This window comes from Sparus aurata, chromosome 23 (genome assembly GCF_900880675.1).
Source record: "Sparus aurata chromosome 23, fSpaAur1.1, whole genome shotgun sequence".
Classification (NCBI taxonomy): Eukaryota; Metazoa; Chordata; class Actinopteri; order Spariformes; family Sparidae; genus Sparus; species Sparus aurata.
In genome coordinates, this window is record NC_044209.1 from 30,014,387 (window position 1) to 30,036,380 (window position 21,994).

General features: G+C 45.1%; 1 protein-coding gene across 3 annotated transcripts; it reads right to left on the bottom strand.

The window, feature by feature from the left end:
* Positions 1–1,830: 1,830 nt before the first annotated feature.
* On the bottom strand, positions 1,831–20,239 carry LOC115576297 (serine/threonine-protein kinase WNK4-like). 3 transcript variants are annotated; one of them, XM_030408822.1, is made up of 25 exons: positions 19,981–20,239; positions 18,487–19,046; positions 14,519–14,691; positions 13,939–14,159; positions 13,636–13,793; positions 13,472–13,560; positions 12,952–13,171; positions 12,660–12,866; positions 11,420–11,618; positions 11,038–11,237; positions 10,170–10,243; positions 9,923–10,058; positions 9,717–9,833; positions 9,344–9,499; positions 9,050–9,104; positions 8,626–8,736; positions 7,142–7,695; positions 6,987–7,035; positions 6,896–6,912; positions 6,779–6,859; positions 6,490–6,538; positions 5,668–6,133; positions 3,072–3,277; positions 2,886–2,980; positions 1,831–2,732 (listed from the first exon to the last, which is right to left on the bottom strand). In XM_030408822.1, exons 2-25 carry the CDS (start codon positions 18,874–18,876, stop codon positions 2,700–2,702), a joined length of 4,056 nt encoding a protein of 1,351 aa, XP_030264682.1. In that variant the 5' UTR covers positions 18,877–19,046; positions 19,981–20,239; the 3' UTR covers positions 1,831–2,699. The 3 variants fall into 3 exon arrangements, with proteins under 3 accessions (XP_030264682.1, XP_030264681.1, XP_030264680.1); XM_030408821.1 differs by having other exon boundaries at positions 1,831–2,671; positions 6,779–6,912; XM_030408820.1 differs by having other exon boundaries at positions 6,779–6,912.
* Positions 20,240–21,994: the final 1,755 nt, after the last annotated feature.

Genomic DNA, 21,994 nt, shown 5'->3' on the forward strand with positions numbered 1-21,994 from the left:
CCTGACTAAGAATCAATCAGAGGCTGTTTTGGGAATTAGCTGCCAACCCTAACAAAATAAATGAGAACCCATTAATTGGAAGCTATGATTTTTTCTTTAAGCATATTCAACTATTAAGTATAATTTACCAACATTTGATTGATTTTGCTAACTGTTTAATAAACTAGGCAAGTCTCCAACTTGTCCAGAACGCTGCTGCCCGATTTTTAAACAGGCGACGTCCAGGCGTGAACACATTACCCCTGTGCCGTCGTCACCTCACTGGCTCCCGGTTTGTTTTAGAACTGATTTTAAACTCCTATTGTTAACTCTTAACGGCCTGGCTCCCTCCTACCCGTCAGAGATTCTAACTGTCCGTGATCGTGGCAGGGCCCTCCGTTCTTCCGGCCAGCTCCTGTTAGAGGTCCCAAGGTCAAGATTTAAACAGTGGGGCGATCGTTCTTTTGCTGTCACAGCTCCCAGGCTGTGGAACAGACTGCCCCCCTGACATCCGCACCAATAACGACCTCAGCCTTCTTTTTTAAAAAAACGAAGCTGAAGACACACTTTTTTTTGGATTGGCATTTAACTAACTGCTCTTAGGTGTGCTTATTTTTTCCTGTTTTTTTACTTTATGCACTTTTAGAGGGCCTTTAAGCACCCTGCAGCACTGTAGCACTTTCTTGTGTTTTTATGTATTGTTTTTATGTATTATTTTATTGCTTTGATGTAAAGCACTTTGGGTACAGTCTGGCTATTGTAAAGGGCTATACAAATAAAATTTGATTGATTGATTGATTGATTGATATACCTCATTTTTCTGTATGTGGCCCTCAGTGAAAAAAGTTCTATATCCCTGCTCAACACTGTCAAGAACTCCAAAATCCTTCAATCATTACTAGCTGTTATAGTAAATTTGGTTGTAGTTATTAAGTTAATTATTAATCAGAGTCATAAACAGTTTAGTGCCTTTTCATGAGATCGATTTAGTAGATTTGCTACTAAGGTGATCCAATGTAAATTCATGTTATTTATCATGATTAATAATTATCCCTGATAATCATTAATTATTATTGATAGCCAAATTTAACCTAAATCTCCCTTTTAATGTTACATAAACAGGGTACCCCATGTGAGGCACGATCTAATGGTAATGGTGCCCCATGTGAGGCGCGATCCTGTATTAATGGTGCCCTGTGTGAAGCAAGGCCCAACAAGTTTTTGAGCTACCTTCAATTTCTGGCTCTACAATTACAAACCTCCACTGCTAACTACACACACATATACTAAACAAAACACAGAAACAATAAATGCTGTATGAATAAATACGAACAAACACAATGAGTAGACATATGGACACAATTCATAACTACAAAATGCACAAAGAAATAAACTAGATGCATTCATTGATAAGCATGTGGAAGCAGAATGTAAATTAATGAACCTGCTCAGGATGAGAACTCAGGATATAAACTGAGAAATTGAGAATGAACATCACATTAGTTTCCTTCTCGTGACCCAGAGGTGAGCGACAGTTTGGCAGAAGGCCATCAGTTCTCAGTGTAGGATGGTCGTCATCAGAGTGGATCACACCACAGACAACAGAAACATCTTGTAGGATAAATTCTTGTCATACAATTCATCTGTGAGTTCCTGTAAACCACCTGTGTTATTTCCACTGATCAGGCAAGTCACGTAACACAGAGCTCACCTGGACACTCCTTCTGATGCCATCCAAAGATTATAAAGTTATAAAGTAGGGGGGTTTTTCAGACACCTCTTTGTTGACATGTGTGTTGAAATGTGTATCACTGAATCTGAAACAGAAAGTCACCACTCAGGATTCTCAGAAGCTTTTAAATATCATTTTAATATTTGACAGAGAAGCTGCAGCCGAGTCTCTCGATCAATAATGTTTAAATAAGGCACACTGTGATTCCAGATACATTCAGGTAACACAGATAATAAACAGCTGTATCACAGACCGTCTTGACAACCGACGGGCTGCAGGGCCGACGGGCTGCAGGGCCGACGGGCTGCAGGGCCGACGGGCTGCAGGGCCGACGGGCTGCAGGGCCGACCCACAACAACTGACTGCAGAGTGAAACAGCTGTGAGTTAATGTAACTGAAGCTAAAACACATCCTGAAGACTCAAACACATTTAAAGCTGCTCACAGTGATATTACACTGTTACAAACATTCAATTAATGTTAGAATGACTGTAAATCGGAGGCATTAAAGTGAAACGTACCAGATGAGGTTTAAAAATGCAGTAAAAGACCAAATCAAGCTGCGTTCACATGTTGAATATGAAACACAGCGAACAGATTCCTCGTCTGTAAAAAGCCTCCTGTGTAAAAACTTATCATCTGAAGGACGATCTGACGAGTTAAAGCTGCAGAACGACGAGAGAAAAGCATGAGAACGTTCAAAGGCACGTGTTTTTCAGATGTTTCACATGTATTTTTTCAAAATGGCTGAAATATCAAAATGGTTCAATACTTCTCTGAAGGTCATTAAAATGTTTGAATCTCAGTTCAAAATATAAAACAAAAAAACCACAAAAAACAAACAAGAACAGATCTAAACTCTTCGGTCTGAGTTCACAGATTTTTATGTCTCTGCTGGTTTGATAATAAAGTGCCGTGTGTTCAGGATCTGCCGTCCTCTTCATCAGCAGCTTCTCTCTCACTGGAGGGTCGAAGACAACACAAGTGTTTTAATGTAGAAACACAGAATCAGTCGACTCTCTCTGAGAAACACAAACACAGTAGAGAAAACTGTAAAAAGAGTCTGAATCATAAAATCATCTTCAACACTGAAACACTTGAATGTCATTTAAAATCAGAGTGAGCTGGTTCAAGTCAAACAGCAGGTGTAGAGTCAGGTGACATCGTGAGCTCACCTTGCAGCTGTGTTCGGGGGCGAAGGTCACACCTTTCCCTGCTCGGTCCTGAGACCCACTGCTGCTGCCGCTCACCGAGCACTTCCTCATGATACCTGAAGCACAAACACAGTCACAGGTGACGTCAACTGTTACTATAAACTGTCTGGTTGTGTTCGTCCAACAGGCTGCGGCGCCTCCTCCCACCTGCAGGGGGCAGCACGTCCAGTCTCTGCAGGCTGTTTTTGCGAGATGGAGGGTAGTTTCCGGTCTTGGAGAGGCGGCGTTGGCGTTGGTTCAACATGGCAGCTGGAGAGACGATACCAGGGGGCGGGACTTTACCCATCATCAGGTACAAGTCCTCAATCTCTCGCTTCTGACTGGCCTGCAGGTCGTGCACCTCCGCCAGGTGTCTGCGGTGAGAAAAGAGAGGGTGAAAAATAATTCATGTGAAGTCTCGTGTTCTCAGATCAGGATGTGATCTGTTCTCAGATCAGGATGTGATCTGTTCTCAGATCAGTTTGTGATCTGTCCTCAGATCAGTTTGTGATCTGTCCTCAGATCAGTTTGTGATCTGTCCTCAGATCAGGATGTGATCTGTTCTCAGATCAGTTTGTGATCTGTTCTCAGATCAGGATGTGATCTGTTCTCAGATCAGTTTGTGACCTGTTCTCAGATCAGGATGTGATCTGTTCTCAGATCAGGATGTGATCTGTTCTCAGATCAGGATGTGATCTGTTCTCAGATCAGTTTGTGATCTGTCCTCAGATCAGTTTGTGATCTGTCCTCAGATCAGTTTGTGATCTGTTCTCAGATCAGTTTGTGATCTGTCCTCAGATCAGTTTGTGATCTGTTCTCAGATCAGGATGTGACCTGTTCTCTCCTGCAGACTTGTTATTCTTATTTCAGTGAGTGCTGCTTTAAACACTTAGTTCAAAGGAAATTACATGAAAGTTATTATCAGTTATTAAATAAGTTTCTTATGGACATAATTCAGTTACATGAATTAGTCACATATGAAGGTTGACTCTATTGGCAGCTGTCGGCTGCTCAGCCGTCTTCATGAAGAAGAATCTACTTGTTCAACATTAATATATTTTAATGAGCAGAGTGAATATTGTTGTTCATGAGTTAAATGTTTAATCTGCAGTACTAATATAGATTAGAAACGTTCTTGGTTGTCTGAGTTGAGTGTGACGAGTCGTAGTGCCTCATTATCAGTTGTTCTTGTTAATCCTGTTTAACAAACGAGGAGCTGAACTGCAGGTGGCAGCAGAGAGCGAGGAGTCTCATCACCACGAGGAGGACGGCACACCTCTTCTTTACCTGTCGTCTGAGCTGAGTGTGTTTGTTTCCCTGTGTCCTGTCTAGGGCTGCACGATATATCGTTTGAGCATCGCCATCGCGATGTACGTGTGTGCAATAGTCACATCGCAGAGCCTCCGATGTAGGACGCAAATGAACTCATCTAATTTCAAGGGTACCTGACACACACTGTGCATGCAGACTCTGCAGACTCTGCACGCACAGCGCTCCACCAATCACATTAGTTCTTAATCAGTGTGCCGAAGCAGACCAGCCCCTGCACATGGAGTGAGTCGCTGGTAATGACATTGAAAAATGAGCAACAAACAAGAGAAAATCGCGAAAAGGAAGACTTTGTGCCAAAAAGAAAAGCAACGTCAGTTATCTGGAATTATTTTGGCTACAAGAAGGATGATATTGACCCAACACGTGTTCTGTTTCGACAGTGCCTTGCATCCGTTGCCACAACGAGAGGTAACACAACTAATTTGTTTGACCATTTACGTCGGTACCACACAGCAGAGTCCTGCACAGGTCTTACTTTGAAAACCCGCCCTTACACGCCATACTTAAAACTGCATCCGACCCGTTTTCCTACAGTAGCACATATTACATTTTGCACCCGAGCCGACCCGCTATAAATTGTTACCGACGCCCGACCCGCACCTGAAGGAAAATTAGACGGATGTAATTTTTATAAATGAAACTAAGCCAGTGTGGGGAATGGAAGTTCTGGGAGGGCGCAAGCACGCATGAACGAGCTCATATGAAATATAAATGCTTGAAATGCAGCATAACACAAAGTGCTATTCAGGTCATCTGATGAAAATTCCTGTATTTTTTCATATCGCAATATATATCGCAGGGTTAAAAAAAATCGCAATGTCAGTTTTTTCCAATATCGTGCAGCCCTAGTCCTGTCCAACACACAGCATTAGACCCAGCTTGGACTGGACTCGACCGGACCGGACCGGACCGGACTGGACTCAGACTGACTGATTTATAGTTTTATATTTGTAATATAGTTTTATATTTTATATTTTCAGTTTGACACCAACAATGTTTTCAGTCCTTGTCCAATATCAAGTCCCCACAGTGAATGCTGGCAGCTAACGTTTCTGTAAATGCTGAAACCTTACAATCCTTCCTGTCAGTTTAAATTGTTTAATGTTCAGATGCTCTGCTGAGAAATGATTTGACTTAAATACCTAATTCTGTTGCCACTAACACAGCTGGACAATGTCCAGTGGTGTCAGACTGACAGATGTTAACTGGTCCCTCCCACCTCTAACTGGACACGGAGCCGAGCTACACCTGGTGACATGTGTAACCCTGAAGGACCGACTTTCTCTAGTTCAGACTAAATTCTAATGTGAACACCTGATCGGGTCAGAGACGTCGTCAGATGCTGATCGGTCAGTTAAAGTTCGCTGTGTGACGCATCATTCAACAAAATTAGCATTTTTCTGTTATCAATCAATCAACCACCTTCAATCACCTTTCACGCAGCTGCTCTAGCTCCACCCACATCTCCTCGTTCTCGCTCTCTGATTCGTCAGAGCTGATGCAGGACGCAGAGCGGCTCCATGATTGGCCGGGGCTGCCGGTCGTCCCCTCCCACAGGCTGACGCTCAGCCTCCGGCTGCTCCTCCTCTTCTTCTCCTCCTCTTCCTCCTCTTCCCTCCTCCTCCTCTCCTCTTCCTCCTGTCCTCCAGGGTTGTCACGGTAACCCAGAAGTTGTCCAGTTGGGGATACGGTCACTGAGCTGATGCTGCTCTCTGATTCGCTCTGGTCCTCTGTGCTGCTCTCTGAGCTCTCTGATTGGTCTTGTCTGGATGGAGGCGGAGAGTGGGCGGTGGGTGTGGCCTGGCTCAGGGGGCGTGGCTCCTGATTAGGGACAGCAGGTGTGTCTTTAGATGGCGTCACCTTGAAACGGCCGACAGTGAAGATAGAAGTTTTCTTCACTGAAAGAGGAATAGAAGTATTTATTAGCTTAGCATTAGCTAACACAGGAACCACCTAGCTAATGTTTAGCCTGCAGCCAGACATTAGCTAACACTGGCCTGAAAACTAGTCATTAGCTAACACATTAAAGCAGCTAACATTAGCCTAGATGAAGTGAACACTTAAGCCTTCACCATGGAGATATCGATCTGGCCACCGGAAGTTAGCAACAGTTAGCGCTCACTTTAGCAACAGCGACAGAGTGAAGTTCAGTGTTTTGTTTCTGACAGATGCAGGAGGCTCGTACAGATACAAAGACATTCAGAAGCACTGAAGTGAACTAGTGGACTAAGACTGACAGACAGGTGGGTCTTACCTTCCTGTATGGGGGAAAGTCTGGGTGATGGGGAGACGGTGGAGGACACCTGGACGAGAGGAAGAACATCATCATCATCAGAGAGACAGATTAGAACACCTGCTGATCTTTATTACTGCTGCTTGGATCTTTTCCTGACGTCCTCACGATGAAATTAATAAAATCAACTTCAGTTTAAAGTCACAGCAGCAAATAAACAGAAACATAAAACGAAACAAAAACTTTAAATGTTTCAATGAAAAGAGTAAAAATGTAAAGAAATAACAGGTTTTCTAGGTTTGTTTCTCACTCTGTTGTGAGGAGTGGAGTTGGAGGTGGACGGGTCAGAGAGCGCTCCTCTATGACTGGGAGCAGTGGTCAGACTGGGAGCACTGGACAGACTGGGAGCACTGGACAGACTGGGAGCTGAGATGGTCTCTGAGCCTGTGAACAACATCAGTGATCAGTAAGTAGGTACAGTGTGGTGTGATGTCACTGTGATGTCAGCAGAGACTCACCATGAGGGGGCGGCGCTGAGCCGACCTTCAGCTGAGCGGAGCTGTGAGGCTGAAATCAACGAATGAAGAAATAGTCTTTTATTAATTAACTTTTCCAGCCAGACGTTAACCAGATGTTAGCTCACACAGGAACAGGTGTTGTAACAGACGCTCACCTGTCCCTGAGGTGTGTCTGGAGTCCTGCTGGGCTGCCACCCCTGCTGGATCTCGGGGACTGTGCCTGTCTGAGGGGTGGGGGGGCGGTAGGGGGAGAAGGGAGGGGAGAAGGAGGCTTGATTTGGAGGATAGAGCTTTGACCTCAGGGCGGGAGACATGGGGGGAGAGAGGGAAGCCTGGGGGGAGGGGAACGGGGGAGACAAGGCCTGGGGATGAAAGCCCTGGTTGGGGGTCCCTGTCGGGGGCATGAGAGAGTGGGCCACACTCATGGCCAGAGAGAGAACGTTGGCAAGTGAGAAGAGAGGCTGGTCAGGGGGAGGCCAGTGAGGAGGGGGAGGAGGAGGAGGAGGTAGGGGAGGGGCTGAGGCAGGGGAGGAGGGCGTGAGGAGGGAGGGGTTGCTGTGGATTCGGGGGAGGCCAGTGGAGGCAGTCTGGGTGGCGTAAGGGGCAGAGTAGGGGGAGTAGGGTGGAGATGGGAGGTGATACTGAGGAGGACGAGCAGAGTCTGGGTGGGAGTAATGGAGCGGGTATGAGGGAGGCTGATGGGAGGAAGCTGGAGAGAGACGGGAGGAGGGGTGAGATTACCAACAGGAAGAATCTCTCTCCAGTTGTGACATAAATTTAGTAACTTGGCTGTAAAATGACCAAATCAATGATGTTAAATCGATCGATATGCAGACGATTCTTTCTTTTATACCAAAGATTAACTTTTTAACAGACAGGACCCACACATCATTAGCATAGCTTAGCACAAAGACTGTAAGCAGTGGGACACTGCTAGCTTAGCATCATCAAAAGAAAGGTTTGCTTTTTAATCATTATTGTTCCAAAACATGTAACTAATGTAACTAAGTACATTTACTTAAGCACTGCAGTTAAGTACAATTCTGAGGTACTTCACTAGAATATTTCCATAATCTGCTACTTTATCCTTCCGTTCCACATTTGGAGGTTAATATTGTACTTTTACTTCACTGCATTTATTAAATTTTCTTCAGTTACTAGTTACTTTACAGATTACATGTGGCATGATTTTAAATTACCTTATATTTTTTTAAATCAGATAAAAATCAGCAATCCAGATAATCAACAACTGTGAATACCAGACACTCGACCATGTGTACATATAAATAAATGAGTAATTTAACTTTTCCTTGGAGGTTTGTTGTATCATAACAGCAGCAAAATATAGAAAGGAATGAATACTCTGTTATACCTTACTTTTCATCTTCGTGCTAAGCTAGGCTAAACACACCCTGAATCTCCACAGAGATAAAACAGATGTACCTGGACCTGAAACTGAAATACCTGGACCTAAATATTAAAGTGTTGGTAAAATTAAAAGAGAGTTGAATAAGAACAGCAGCGGCCTGAGGACGCTTCCCTGAGGGACGCCACGATTTACTGCAGAGGGAACTTTGCCTGAACATTGAAAATGACCTCAGAGTTGGACAGGACACCATGTTGATACATGCTCACGTACCTGAGGAGGTGTGAAATGACTGTGACCTCAGGGATCTGACGGAGGGCGTGGCCTCAGGATCGATGTGGAAGTCTACACCCTTCATGGGGGAGGAGTCAGTGTCTGCAATGTCTGATTGGAAGAAACAGAAATTAATCAATGAGTCCAGCTGAGGAGTTTAAAGATTAAGGCTCCGTCAACAGTAACAACCGATTTGCTAAGAGGAAAAGTTTTTATTTGTGTTTTAATGAAGTTCTGCGTTCACACGACAAATGATCCTCAGACACGACTGAAGACGCTGTAGGACGCAGGCGGCGTAACAACCAAACACCAAAGAACGAGACTGAAGCCTGCAGCCATCATGTACTGAAGACAGTCAGCAGCACATACACAGCCGGCTGTCACTTATTTTTTTAATATTGAAGGATCCTCCGTTTTTTCTCACCAGGAAGTGAAGACGAGGACAGAGTCCTGGAGAGGCTGTGGACTGGCAGGTTCCCCTGAAAACAGAAATACATGAAAATAATAGAAGAAATCTTCAGTCTGTTGAAAATGAAATGACTTGACACTCGACATATAAAACTGCATCAATCATTTAAAGAATGTATTTTTATTCTAGAAGTCTTCTTCTTCTCTGGTGTCAGTTTTCTAAAAGTGGTTCATTAACAAAACAAGACATTTGAAGACAAACTGGAAGAAACATTTTTGTCTCTTCTGATGTTTGTCTTCACAAACACACCGTAGCCTCAGGTGGCGTGGAGGCGGTCAGGTGAGATAACCTGTCCGTGTTGGCTGGCTGCTGCTGTTGCATCATAGACTCCGCCCTCTCGATGATGTCATACATGCGGAGGATGAATCCCCCTCGCTCTGACGGCAGGATGAAGTCTCTGTGGATCTGAACACAGTTCAGACATGTGAGTTAATATGAAGTTAATTCTTTAGAGCTGAACAGCGACCGTTCGTCAGCGTATCAGCATGGATCCCATCTACAACACTGATCCAGAAACAGATGATATATTGAAGGGAAGAATCCTGTCGTCATGTGAATGAAGACAACCGCAATCACAACAGAACTGAACCGGTCCGCTCACTGATTGGCTGCTGGAGCTCACCATCACTGAGGCGATGTCCTCTGGATTGTCTCCATCAAGGTCAAACTTAAAGGTCACCATTTTACTGTTGTGAGTCTGCAGCTGACACTCCACCACCCGGTCCCCCAGGTCTGACACCTGAACGCACCACACACACACACACACAGTCACACACACAGTTATACATCAAATATCAACATATTGCTGACAGAGACTCAGGTGTTCACCCCTGTGATCTTCAGACGAGCCTTCGCTCGCCTCCTGAGCTGCTTCGTTGGTGTCCGTTTAGTTACTTCCTTGTTGCCCTTGTCTGATTGGCCGTCAGTGCCGTCACTCAAACCTGAGGTCACATCAGAGGCGTAACTGCAAACAGAGAAACACACATGGACAGTTTTATAAGGTGAGGACATTTTGGTCATATTGATGATGAACATCCTCAAAAGTCTTGAACAAACATATATTTCTGTGCGTTACCTGTCGACAGGTGACGAGAAGCCGCAGACGGATCCAGGAGACGGTCGCTCTGCGTTGTGAGACACAGCGATGCTCTGAAGACGACACAAACAGATCAGTTCTACCTGATTCAACCATTGGGAGGTTGCTGGTTTGGTACTCCTGGTCTGCATGTCAAAGGGCGAGATACTGAAGCCCAAACTGCTCCTGATGTGCCGGTTGCTTTGGACAAAACATCTGCTGAAAGCCCTAAATGTGAGTGAAGTCTCTACTACTGTAGCCCCGCCCCTGTCTCTACCTGCCGCTGCCTCTTCTATAGCCCCGCCCCTGTCTCTACCTGCCGCTGCCTCTTCTATAGCCCCGCCCCTGTCTCTACCTGCCGCTGCCTCTTCTATAGCCCCGCCCCTGTCTCTACCTGCCGCTGCCTCTTCTATAGCCCCGCCCCTGTCTCTACCTGCCGCTGCCTCTTCTATAGCCCCGCCCCTGTCTCTACCTGCCGCTGCCTCTTCTATAGCCCCGCCCCTGTCTCTACCTGCCGCAGCCTCTTCTATAGCCCCGCCCCTGTCTCTACCTGCCGCTGCCTCTTCTATAGCCCCGCCCCTGTCTCTACCTGCCGCAGCCTCTTCTATAGCCCCGCCCCTGTCTCTACCTGCCGCTGCCTCTTCTATAGCCCCGCCCCTGTCTCTACCTGCCGCAGCCTCTTCTATAGCCCCGCCCCTGTCTCTACCTGCCGCTGCCTCTTCTATAGCCCCGCCCCTGTCTCTACCTGCCGCTGCCTCTTCTATAGCCCCGCCCCTGTCCCTACCTGCCGCTGCCTCTTCTATAGCCCCGCCCCTGTATCTACTATAGCCACACCCCTACCCATAATATAGCCACGCCCCCTGCTCACCTTGGGGAAACGCAGCACGGGGAGGGGCGGACCTCTGGAGGGAGTGCGGACCGGAGGGCGAGGAGCAGCCTCGGGTCGAGGGGTTTCCTGAGCCACCTGAGCAGAGCCAGGGATAGAGGAGAAGGGGGCGGGGTTTGTAATGGGAGGGGGTGGGGCTTCAATCTCTGGGAGACCTGAGGAGTTGTCAATCTCACAGTCCGCTGCCATGGCAACCAGAGGAGACAGAAACACAAAAACACATAATTTTCATAAATGTTTTTAAAAGTTAACTTCAAATTAAACACTAATACTAAATGATATGATTAAACAACAATACAATAAATATAAATCATTACCAACACAAATAGATAATAAATATATAAATATAAAGAATGATCCTCACATGCAGCCGAGGAGTGGGAGGTGGGTTTGGACGTCTTGTCGTCCTCCTCGTCTCCGTCTCCTTCCGTCCTGCTGGAGACGCTGCTGATCCCAGAATCCACCGGGCTGCTGCTCGATGACAGCGTCGATGATGTCATTGTTACTGGGGGCGGGGTTTGCATCCAGGCGGGGGCGGGTACTGAAGCAGCAGCTGAGTCCAGCTGTGAGCAGAGATAATGTTCATCTGAATGAAAACTTTAAAATCCCAATAAATAATCAAATTAAATATCTTTAATATTGTAAATGATCAGGCGATCGGTGACATAATCAATTAAATGTCAGGATCATAAGATGAGACGACAACATCAAGTCGACTCAGACGGAAACATGAGTCATGTTTCTGATTCTTCACAGAAACACGTGACAACAGATTCTGAGTGAAGAGGTGAAAAAACCTTTAAATGTTTTCAAATGATTATTATTACTATTATTATTAGTGAAAAAATGCAGTGAGATTATTTTAACTTCAACTTGTTGATACATTTCTGAAAATAATTTGAAACACTGGCAGATTTTTTAACCCAAAGAAAATAAGATGTAAACAAATAAGATGGACTCCATGATCTTCACTCTGGCGCCCCCTGAGGACAAACTGAGAGTAGATAAATGATCAGGGTGTAATGAACCCTGCAGCCTGTAGGGGGCAGCAGTCAGGACCACATGCTGACTGGTTCTGTGTATCTATTGGACCAAAACATTTCTAATATCCCTCCATGACGATTCCTTTAAACGAGACTATGATGCCCAAAACATAAAACTTTATTCAAACGTTCCTCACTGAGACGTCTCAGCAGTCAGAAAGTCATCTGGTTGGAATAAAGCAGCAAAAATCATTTTATTCTAATCTATTTATCTTCTGTAACTTTGTAACACGTGTTTGTAAACAGATATGTATATATATACATATATATATGTATATATATATATATGTATATATATATATACATATATATATATATACATATATATGTATATATATATGTATATATATATATATATATATATATATATATATATATATATATATATATATATATGTATATATATACATATATTGTTTGTTTACACAGCAGCTGTTCATATATATATGTTCATGTATATATATATACAGCTGTTGTGTAAACAAACAAACGTATCTGACTATGAGTAAAGCTGCCAGCAGGAGGCGCTGTGTGTCACCATGGAAACAGCCTCAAACACACCTGATTGCCCCCCTTCCCAGCAGCAGATGTGCCTGTGGCAGCTGATGGCTTCTGATTGGCTGTTTCCGGTGGTTGGGCGGCGGGGTCGGGCTCCTCCTCCAGCAGGCGACGGCGTTTGTCCCGCTGGCGCTTTATGGCCGTCACTCTGTGCCTGATCGCTTTGGCCACCAGCTTATAGTCCGCCTCACACAGGAAGCCCAGCACCACCTGGGAGACAGAGAGGGAGAGACAGGTGAGCCTGCCAGGTGATGATGTCACCACCATGATGTCATGAGTGCAGTGGTGCAGGTACCATCTCCTGGGCCACCTCCTCGGGGACGTCTTTGTAGAGTTCGAAGAGGAACTCGATGGCGTTGTTGTCTTTGTATTTCCCGTGTAGCTTCTTGTTGTGGTCCATCCGGAGCCAGAGCTTCAGCGCCGCCTTCGAGCCGTCGTCGTCCTCCGCCAGGTCCACGTTCACCCCGAGCTGCTCCTGGAAGAACCGGTGGTCCAGCAGGTCCTGAACCGTGAACCTGCAGGAGGAGACGGGGAAATATGGACATGTGTTGCAGTTATATGTTGTCTGTTATTATTATTTATTTTTTAAGTAAATCTTTATGTTTAATCTGTCAGACTTCATTTAACGGGTGAAGAAGAAGCGCCACTGAAAACAACAGCAAGATATAATCTGACCTGAGTTCTGCTGACCCTGTGAATTTATCTAATCTGAAACTATTGAGTCTAAACAGTGAAATTTGTCAGAAAAGTATCCACTACCCTGAGCTAATGTAGCTAATGCTAACTGCAGTGCTGTGCTGTGATTGGTCAGTTACCTCTCGCTGCTGCTGGTCCGTATGCAGCCTTCGATGATCTCCTTCAGCTCCGGGACTTTGACTTTGGAGAAGCTGTTGGGTTTGATCCCCTGACAAACAAACAGGAAGTCAAATTTCGGAACAGAGAGAGGAAGTGGATGGAGTTCAGGGGGGCGGAGTCTTACGCTTGTGACTTTGCGGTAGATCTGGGCGGCGTTCTGACACTCGGAGTACGGATACTCAGACGTCGCCATCTCCAGGATGCACATGCCGAAGGCGTAGACGTCCACGGCCTCGTCGTACTTCTCCTCGTACATCTCTGGAGCCATGAACTCTGGGGTCCCTGAATGCATCACGAGTTAACAGTTGCGTCTAACACTGACTCAGCAGGTTTTTGGATTTGATGAAAAGTATAAAAGTTCCAAATTAATTAGTTTGTCATGAACACTTTTGACCCTGCTGGCTCTCCGTGCTCGCTGGGTTCTTACCGATGACGCTCTTGGCGAACGAGGCCTTCTTGAGCGTGGCGAGGCCCAGGTCTCCGATCTTGACGGAGGCGGTGGGTCCGGTGATGAAGACGTTGTCACACTTGAGGTCTCTGTGCAGGATGGGGGGGCAGCGTGAGTGCAGGAACTGAAGACCCTTCAAGATCTGAAAGCTCCAACGCTGCAGCAGCTTCAGCTTCATCTGACGGAACCTGCGCAGGTACCTGAAGAACACACAGGTCTGTTCACACCTGGTAACAACATCCAGCCTGAGGGATCTACACAGGTGTGATCTACCCTCACACGCAGTGAAGACACAGAGCTGATCCCAACATCACCAGACTCCATTAACAAAGGTAGTGATTTAAAGATTGTAAACTTTATTACATTGTGAAACTCTGATTCTAAATCATTGTTTCCTTTTCAGCATTAGATTTACACTCAATTTATGAAAGAATAAACATTTTATTGAACAGTAACTAATATAGGCTACTTTGTACCTTTCAAAAATGTAACTGAAGACAAATATAAATATTACAGATGGTCTCTGAGGACCAGGTCCTGTCTGACCCTGCTGACTCACGTCTTGAGGGTCCCGGACGTCATGAGCTCCGTCACCAGGATGGTGCACTTGTGGCCCCTCAGCGTCGACTTCCAGGAGTCGAAGAATCGGACGATGTTTGGATGCTGCAGAGCTTTCAGCATCTCCACCTCCTCGTTGAACCTGTGACGCTCCGCCTTGTTCAGGCGGTGAGTCTGAGGGTCAAAGGTCAACGATGGACCAGTTAGTTATTGAACACATGGAACAGCTGAGAGACGACTGCAGCAAGACCGACAGACAGAGAGAGAGAGACAGACAGACAGAGAGAGAGAGACAGACAGAGTAATCTGTAATCCTGTACGCTTTGGCAATATTGTGAACCACAGTCATGCCAATAAAGCTTGTTGAAATTGAAATTGACAGACAGACAGACAGTGAGAGAGAGAGAGAGAGCGATGTAGATTTGTAGATTTCAAGAAAGCGTTCGACTCTATTTGGCATCATGGTCTGTTTCTGAAATTACTAGAAAAAGGTATTGGAGGAAAAATCTACGATATTATTAAGACAATGTATATAAATAATAAATGTGCTGTCAAAATTGGAACTAGGGAAACAGACTTCTTCCCCCAAAGTAGAGGAGTGAAGCAGGGCTGCAGTCTGAGCCCCACCCTGTTTAACATCTACATCGACCAACTGGCCAAATCCCTGGAAGAGTCAGAGATCCCTGGTCTCACCCTCTCTGACACAGAAGTCAAATGTTTACTGTTTGCAGATGACCTAATACTGCTCGCTCCATCAAAGGAGGCTCTACAAAAGCAACTAGATCACCTGCAAAAGTTCTGTCAGACCCGGGCCCTGACCGTTAACCTGGAGAAGACAAAAGTCATGGTCTTCCAGAAACGACGCAAGAGTCAGAAACATCCCCACAGGTTCCACCTGGACTCTACAGACATAGAACACACACACAGCTACACATATCTAGGACTAAATATCACATCAACGGGTAATTTCAATCTGGCCATTAAGGATCTCAGAGAAAAAGGCAGAAGAGCTTTCTGGACTATAAAAAAGTCTTCAAACATAGACATCCCTGTCAAAATCTGGATCAAAATATTTCAATGGATAATTGAACCAGTTGTATTGTATGGTAGTGAAGTGTGGGGCCCTCTCATGAACCAAGACTTCCAAAAATGGGACAAACACCCAATGGAAAGCTTGCACACTGAGATCTGCAAAAGCATCCTCAGAGTCCACAGGAACACCCCCAATAATGGATGCAGAGCTGAACTGGGCCTGTTCCCCTTTTAATTCTGATCCAAAACAGAGCAATAAAGTTCTACCAACCCCTCAGAGCCAGCGAGCCCAGCTCCTACCACTACAAAGCCCTACGATGCCAAGAGGAGAGCAAAGAAGGGAGTCCCCTCAGCCAGCTGGTCCACAGGCTGAGCTCCAACAGCACCGGGCACCAAGACCGCCCTCACACCATCCAGCCCCACCAAATTATAGCAAGAAAAAGACAATTACATCAACTATTGGACATCCGCAACCAAAACCCAAAGCAAACTCCAATGCTATTTGGCCCTAAACAGACAATACTCCATGGCAGATTATCTGAGCTCTGTAACTGACCCGAGACTGAGGAAAACCTGGACTATGTACAGACTCAGAGACCACAGCCGGGCCTTAGAGAGCGGCAGACACAGACAGACCCGGCTGTCCAGAGAGGACCGGCTGTGTCGGTTCTGTCCACACAGACAGACCCGGCTGTCCAGAGAGGACCGGCTGTGTCGGTTACTGTCCACACAGACAGACCCGGCTGTCCAGAGTGGACCGGCTGTGTCGGTTCCGTCCACACAGACAGACCCGGCTGTCCAGAGAGGACCGGCTGTGTCGGTTCCGTCCACACAGACAGACCCGGCTGTCCAGAGTGGACCGGCTGTGTCGGTTCCGTCCACACAGACAGACCCGGCTGTCCAGAGTGGACCGGCTGTGTCGGTTCCGTCCACACAGACAGACCCGGCTGTCCAGAGATGGACCGGCTGTGTCGGTTCCGTCCACACAGACAGACCCGGCTGTCCAGAGAGGACCGGCTGTGTCGGTTCCGTCCACACAGACAGACCCGGCTGTCCAGAGTGGACCGGCTGTGTCGGTTCCGTCCACACAGACAGACCCGGCTGTCCAGAGTGGACCGGCTGTGTCGGTTCCGTCCACACAGACAGACCCGGCTGTCCAGAGAGGACCGGCTGTGTCGGTTCCGTCCACACAGACAGACCCGGCTGTCCAGAGAGGACCGGCTGTGTCGGTTCTGTCCACACAGACATCAGAACCCAGATATACACTAAAATCACAGGTACAACCCCAGACTTCCCCAAACTATCAGACCAAGAAAAACTACAACATTTACTGGGAGAAAAAACTGGCACTGCTGTAGATGCAGCGAGATCTGTGAATGCTGCCACAGGAGAAGAGACGAGCTGCACAACAACACCTGACATGATTTCCTCCACATGAACCAGCTGATCCTGACTGGGTTCTTACCTGCACACTGATATTCTGTTTACTATTGTTGTTATTATTGCTATTATTGTTATTGTTATTATCATCATCATTATTATTGTTATCATTATTATTGTTAACAGTTTTTCTGTAATCCTGTACGCTTTGGCAATATTGTGAACCACAGTCATGCCAATAAAGCTTGTTGAAATTGGAGAGAGAGAGAGACAGAGAGAGAGAGAGAGACAGCCAGCTGATGAAGATCTGCTGACATGAAAACACAACTGTGTCAAATTACTGCAGCGCATAATGGGAAATCAGCAGACACACAAACTCTCACACACACACACACACACACTCACACACACACACACTCACACACACTCACTGAAATTTCTTTCAAGAAATATATGAGAACCACAAACACACAACAGGAAGTCCAGATGGAGCTGACCTTTGACCCCATTCACCGTGTGTGTGTGTGTGTGTGTGTGTGTGTGTGTGTGTGTGATAAAGTGTTATGCTGACTCAGCAGTTTGTTGTTCCGTACACACACTATCTGATCGGACAGACGGCTGCTGGTTGATGTTGATTACAGCACACACACACACACACACACACACACACACACACACACACACACACTGGTGGCCCTGCCCCAGTAGAAGTTTCCCAGAGTTCACTGGGGCAGGACTGGTTGATGAGGACTGTCTCGACTCAGTCAGCTGTCTGACTGGTCAGATGGAACACACAGACTCGCAGCTGACGTGTCACTCAACACAGATTCATGTTTGATCGTCATGACAACACAGATGATGTCAGAGACTAAAACCACATCAGCACGACAGGTGAGACGACAGGTGAGACACACCTGCACCAAACTAAGAATCAAAGAAACGTTCTCACACTGATGCAGGTCAGTGTATGTGTGTGTGTGTTTAATATTGACAGAGTCATAAGGTTATCTCCTGTCACTCCACTTCATCCTTCTGAGCCAATCAGAGCTCAGCGTCACGTCCAATAAAACAATAAAGTGAGAGTGAGCGCAGAGTTTGTTGTTCTTCTTCATGTGTTCCAATGTTCTGCCTGTGAATAAAACTCAAAACAACTTCTGATTGTTTCATCAAAGAATCTGCTGGATTCCACAATAAAGCTATAAAATCATAAAATGGTTGAGATGTTTTATTATTTATCATGTTACATGTTGTGAAAGGTTCTGAGTGCACTTCCTGTGGTCCACGTTCCTCCGTCGCTCTTTAATCTGCTCAGTCACCAGGACAACAGAGCGTTACCGTGACGACCAGGCTGACTTTAATTAAAAGGTTATTAAGATCACGCCGTGTCAGTCGGCTCGTATCAACACTGATTCAGGGAGGTCTCAATCTCAACCAGACCTACAATCTGAGGAGTGAATCCAGACGACAAGTTCAACAAGTCCAGGTGTGAGGTGCACTTTGTGTGTGTGTTTGTGTGTGTGTGTGTGTGTGTGTGTGTGTGTGTGTGTCGTTGTGTACCTGCAGCTCACACCAGGCCACCTCCACCGTGGTCTCGGTGTCGAGGCCTCTGTAAACCGTCTTGAAGGATCCTCGTCCGATCTCGATGTTGAACTTGAGGAATCGTCCGTCGGGCGACGAGGCCACCGCCTGAGTCTCCTCCTCTTCGCGCTCCTCCTCCATCTGTTGCCACGGTAACGCCACCCTGCCAGAGTCCGAGAGAGCGCCCGTCGTCTCCTCCCCCGAGTCTGAGCTTGCGTCCCGATTGGCCGGTGGACTTGCAGCAGCCACTGATTGGACGGCCTCTGAGGTTGACATGGTAACAGGAGGGAGAGGAGGAGGACCAGACTCCTCCTCTTCTTCTTCTTCAGGTCTTTTGTTGATGTGGTTGTCAGGGGGGCGGGGCAACATCCTGCTCAGGCTCTCCTCCTCTTCCTCGGTCGGACCAGCACAACCCTCACAGTGATGTCAGAGGAGTAGGAGGAGCTACCGGAGGACAGTATTTTAACTATGATCAATTCATTGCTTCATGCGTGTTCACGTCTTCATCCTGGTCCTGAGAGCCGGCCGAGACTTCCAACCTAGTAACAAACAACTGGTGTGAGAAGGTCTGAGCAGCTCTGTTGATCTGGACCGAGGCTCGGGTTCGATCTGGGCCGAGGCTCGGGTTCGATCTGGGCCGAGGCTCGGGTTCGATCTGGACCGAGGCTCGGGTTGGATCTGGACCGAGGCTCGGGTTGGATCTGGACCGAGGCTCGGGTTGGATCTGGACCGAGGCTCAGTAGGATCTACAGGCTATTAAAATCTAAAATATCATCACATGAACCTGGAAACACTTGAGAGTCAGAACACAACCTGATCTGGGATCAGATTTACACTCTTTGTTCAGCTGAAGTCTTCATGGGAGCTGCTGAGCTAACACTGTTAGCTAGGCTGCACATCCAGGCTGTAGATCTGGTCTGAGATCAGTTAGTGATGTGTTCTCTCCTGCAGACTGAGATCACAGCAGACGAGCTGATGGAGACTTCTGATGTTTAAATCAAGTCTCAGCTGCTTCAGTTGTTCAGCAGAATGCTGCAACTCTGTTTGACTGTGAAGCTCCAGAACTGTTCTGTGGACTACGACATGTTGGGTGAACTGCTCCTTTAATAAGTGACCTTTGTTTTCATGTAGATTCATTCAGTGTTTATTACTGTTCTTATTGTCATTATCTTGTGTATGTTTAAACTTAGCTGCAGTTTGTTTGTGTCTCTTCTTCTCCTGGTGTATTTAGATCATCTGCTGCTGATTGTTCTGCACTCTGTTCTGTTCTGTGTCAATAACAACGTGTTAATAATTAAAGTTTATTATTATTATCTTTATTAAATCATTAATGAATTATATCACTTATATCTGTCTTTTATAACTGCTTTACTCAACTCAACACAACAGGTTTGTACTGCTGACATTATATCTTATATCATTATACTGTGTGTGTGTGTGTGTGTGTGTGTGTGTGTGTGTGTGTGTACTCACTGTGTGTTGAGCAGCAGGTCACTTCACGAGACCAGAACAGAGACCAGTCCCCCCGCAGAGGATTCTTCTAGTCCAGGTTCCTGCAGGGTCCGCTGGAGTCCGGTTCTCTGAGAATCTCCACAGAGTGAGACCTCCCTGCTTCACTTCTGAAGGTTAAAGAACCCACAAAGAAGAGAATAAACGTCTTCTTCTTCTGCTGCTGCTGCTTCATGCTGTGTGTCTCCTCGGGACGCACGCGCACACTTCACCGTATCCGCGCACGAGCTCTATCAGCAGCGAGCAGACGAGCTGCAGCAGGCCCCGCCCACCAGCGTGACACCTGTCACCTGGCCCTGCTCTCTGATTGGTGGAGACCAGACGTCATCAGGTGAACATGAAGACATAAAGATGTAAATATAATATTAATGTAACAGGAAGGTCAGTTCAGATCAATCACAACAACTTTATCTTCAATACTGACAATAATTCATTCTGTTTCATATTTATTGTTTTCTTTATTCATTTTGTTTTTTATTTTTTCATGTTTAATTGCTTCGTTTATTTTATATTTTATCTGATTTATGAAACTTTCTCAGGTTTCTTATTTCTGAAACTTGTTGACATCAGAACGAGCTTCTGGTTTTATATTTGTCTAATTTTATGATTCTTTTAGTTTCTGTTGTTTAAAGATTAATTTATGTTTTATGGGTTTTATTTTGTTTTGTGTGATTACTGGAGACTGTAAATGTTAATGTGAGTGTAAAGAATCAACGGATCAACTTATTTCTGATAGTACTTATTATAATATTTGTTAATGTTGTTATCATTATTATTATTATCATAATTATTATTGTTGTTATAATAATAATAATACTTATTATTATTATTGTTATAATAATAATAATAATAATAATTATTATCCTTATTATTATTATTATTATTATCATCGTCATCATTAATATTATTATCATTATTATCATTATTATTGTTATTGTTGTTGTCATTATTATTATTATTATTATTGTTTTTATTATTATTATAATTATACATCAGTTATTTCACAACATACTTGTGTTCATTACATCTATTCTTATTTAATCTTTCATGGACTGATTGACGTCATGATTAATGACGTCACATGTTATTGATGAGTGTTGTGAGTTCAGCCTCTGACCAGCAGAGGTCGCTGCTCATCACTTCATGTTCTCTTCAAACTGACTCTGATTTCACATCCAATATATTGATCAATACTGATTTAAGAACAGTCAGTGTAATTATTGATTCATCAGGAATCCAATAAATTCTTTAAACCTTAAAACATGGAGACAAATAATGTGTAGATTATTTTAACCTCATTATGTTGATTGGTTGATTAATTGATTGATCGGTTGACTGATAGATTGATTGGTGACGGTGTTTGAGGAGGCTCGTCTGCTCTGCTGACAGCTTCTTCTTCTTCTTCTTCTTCTTCTTCTTCTTCTTCTTCTTCTCTGGTTGTTTGTGTCTGTGTGAGTTGTTTACCTGTTTGTTTACTCACTGGCCTGAAGCGATTGATTATCAGCAGTTATTAATGATGCTGCTGCAGCTGTTAGTCGGATCTAAAATGAGCAGAAATCTTAATGAAGTTTTGAACTGGGCAGGAGTTTTAGAGAGATTTGTTGGTGTAAATTAATAAATAATTCGATCAATATCAGACAGTAAAGACGGACACACTGGTGAACAGGAGGTGCAGCTGATGTTGCAGAAGTTATGAACTGGTTATAAAAACAGCAGACTGATCAGTTATTGATCTGATCACTTGGTCTTTATTCATTACTGTTGGTTATGATCATGAGTGTTGTTGAGTTTCTGTGGTGGCAAACAGACTTTACATTTTTTATTCAAAGAATTCAAATGTATTTAATAATTTTGATAACAATGAAATTCTTTGTTTGTTACTGGAGTGCAAACTAAAAGTACTCGATTACAAGTAAAGTACTGGATATTAAAGCCGTGTGTTGCTGCCGCAGGTGGAGGCGACGTCATGTGATCACAC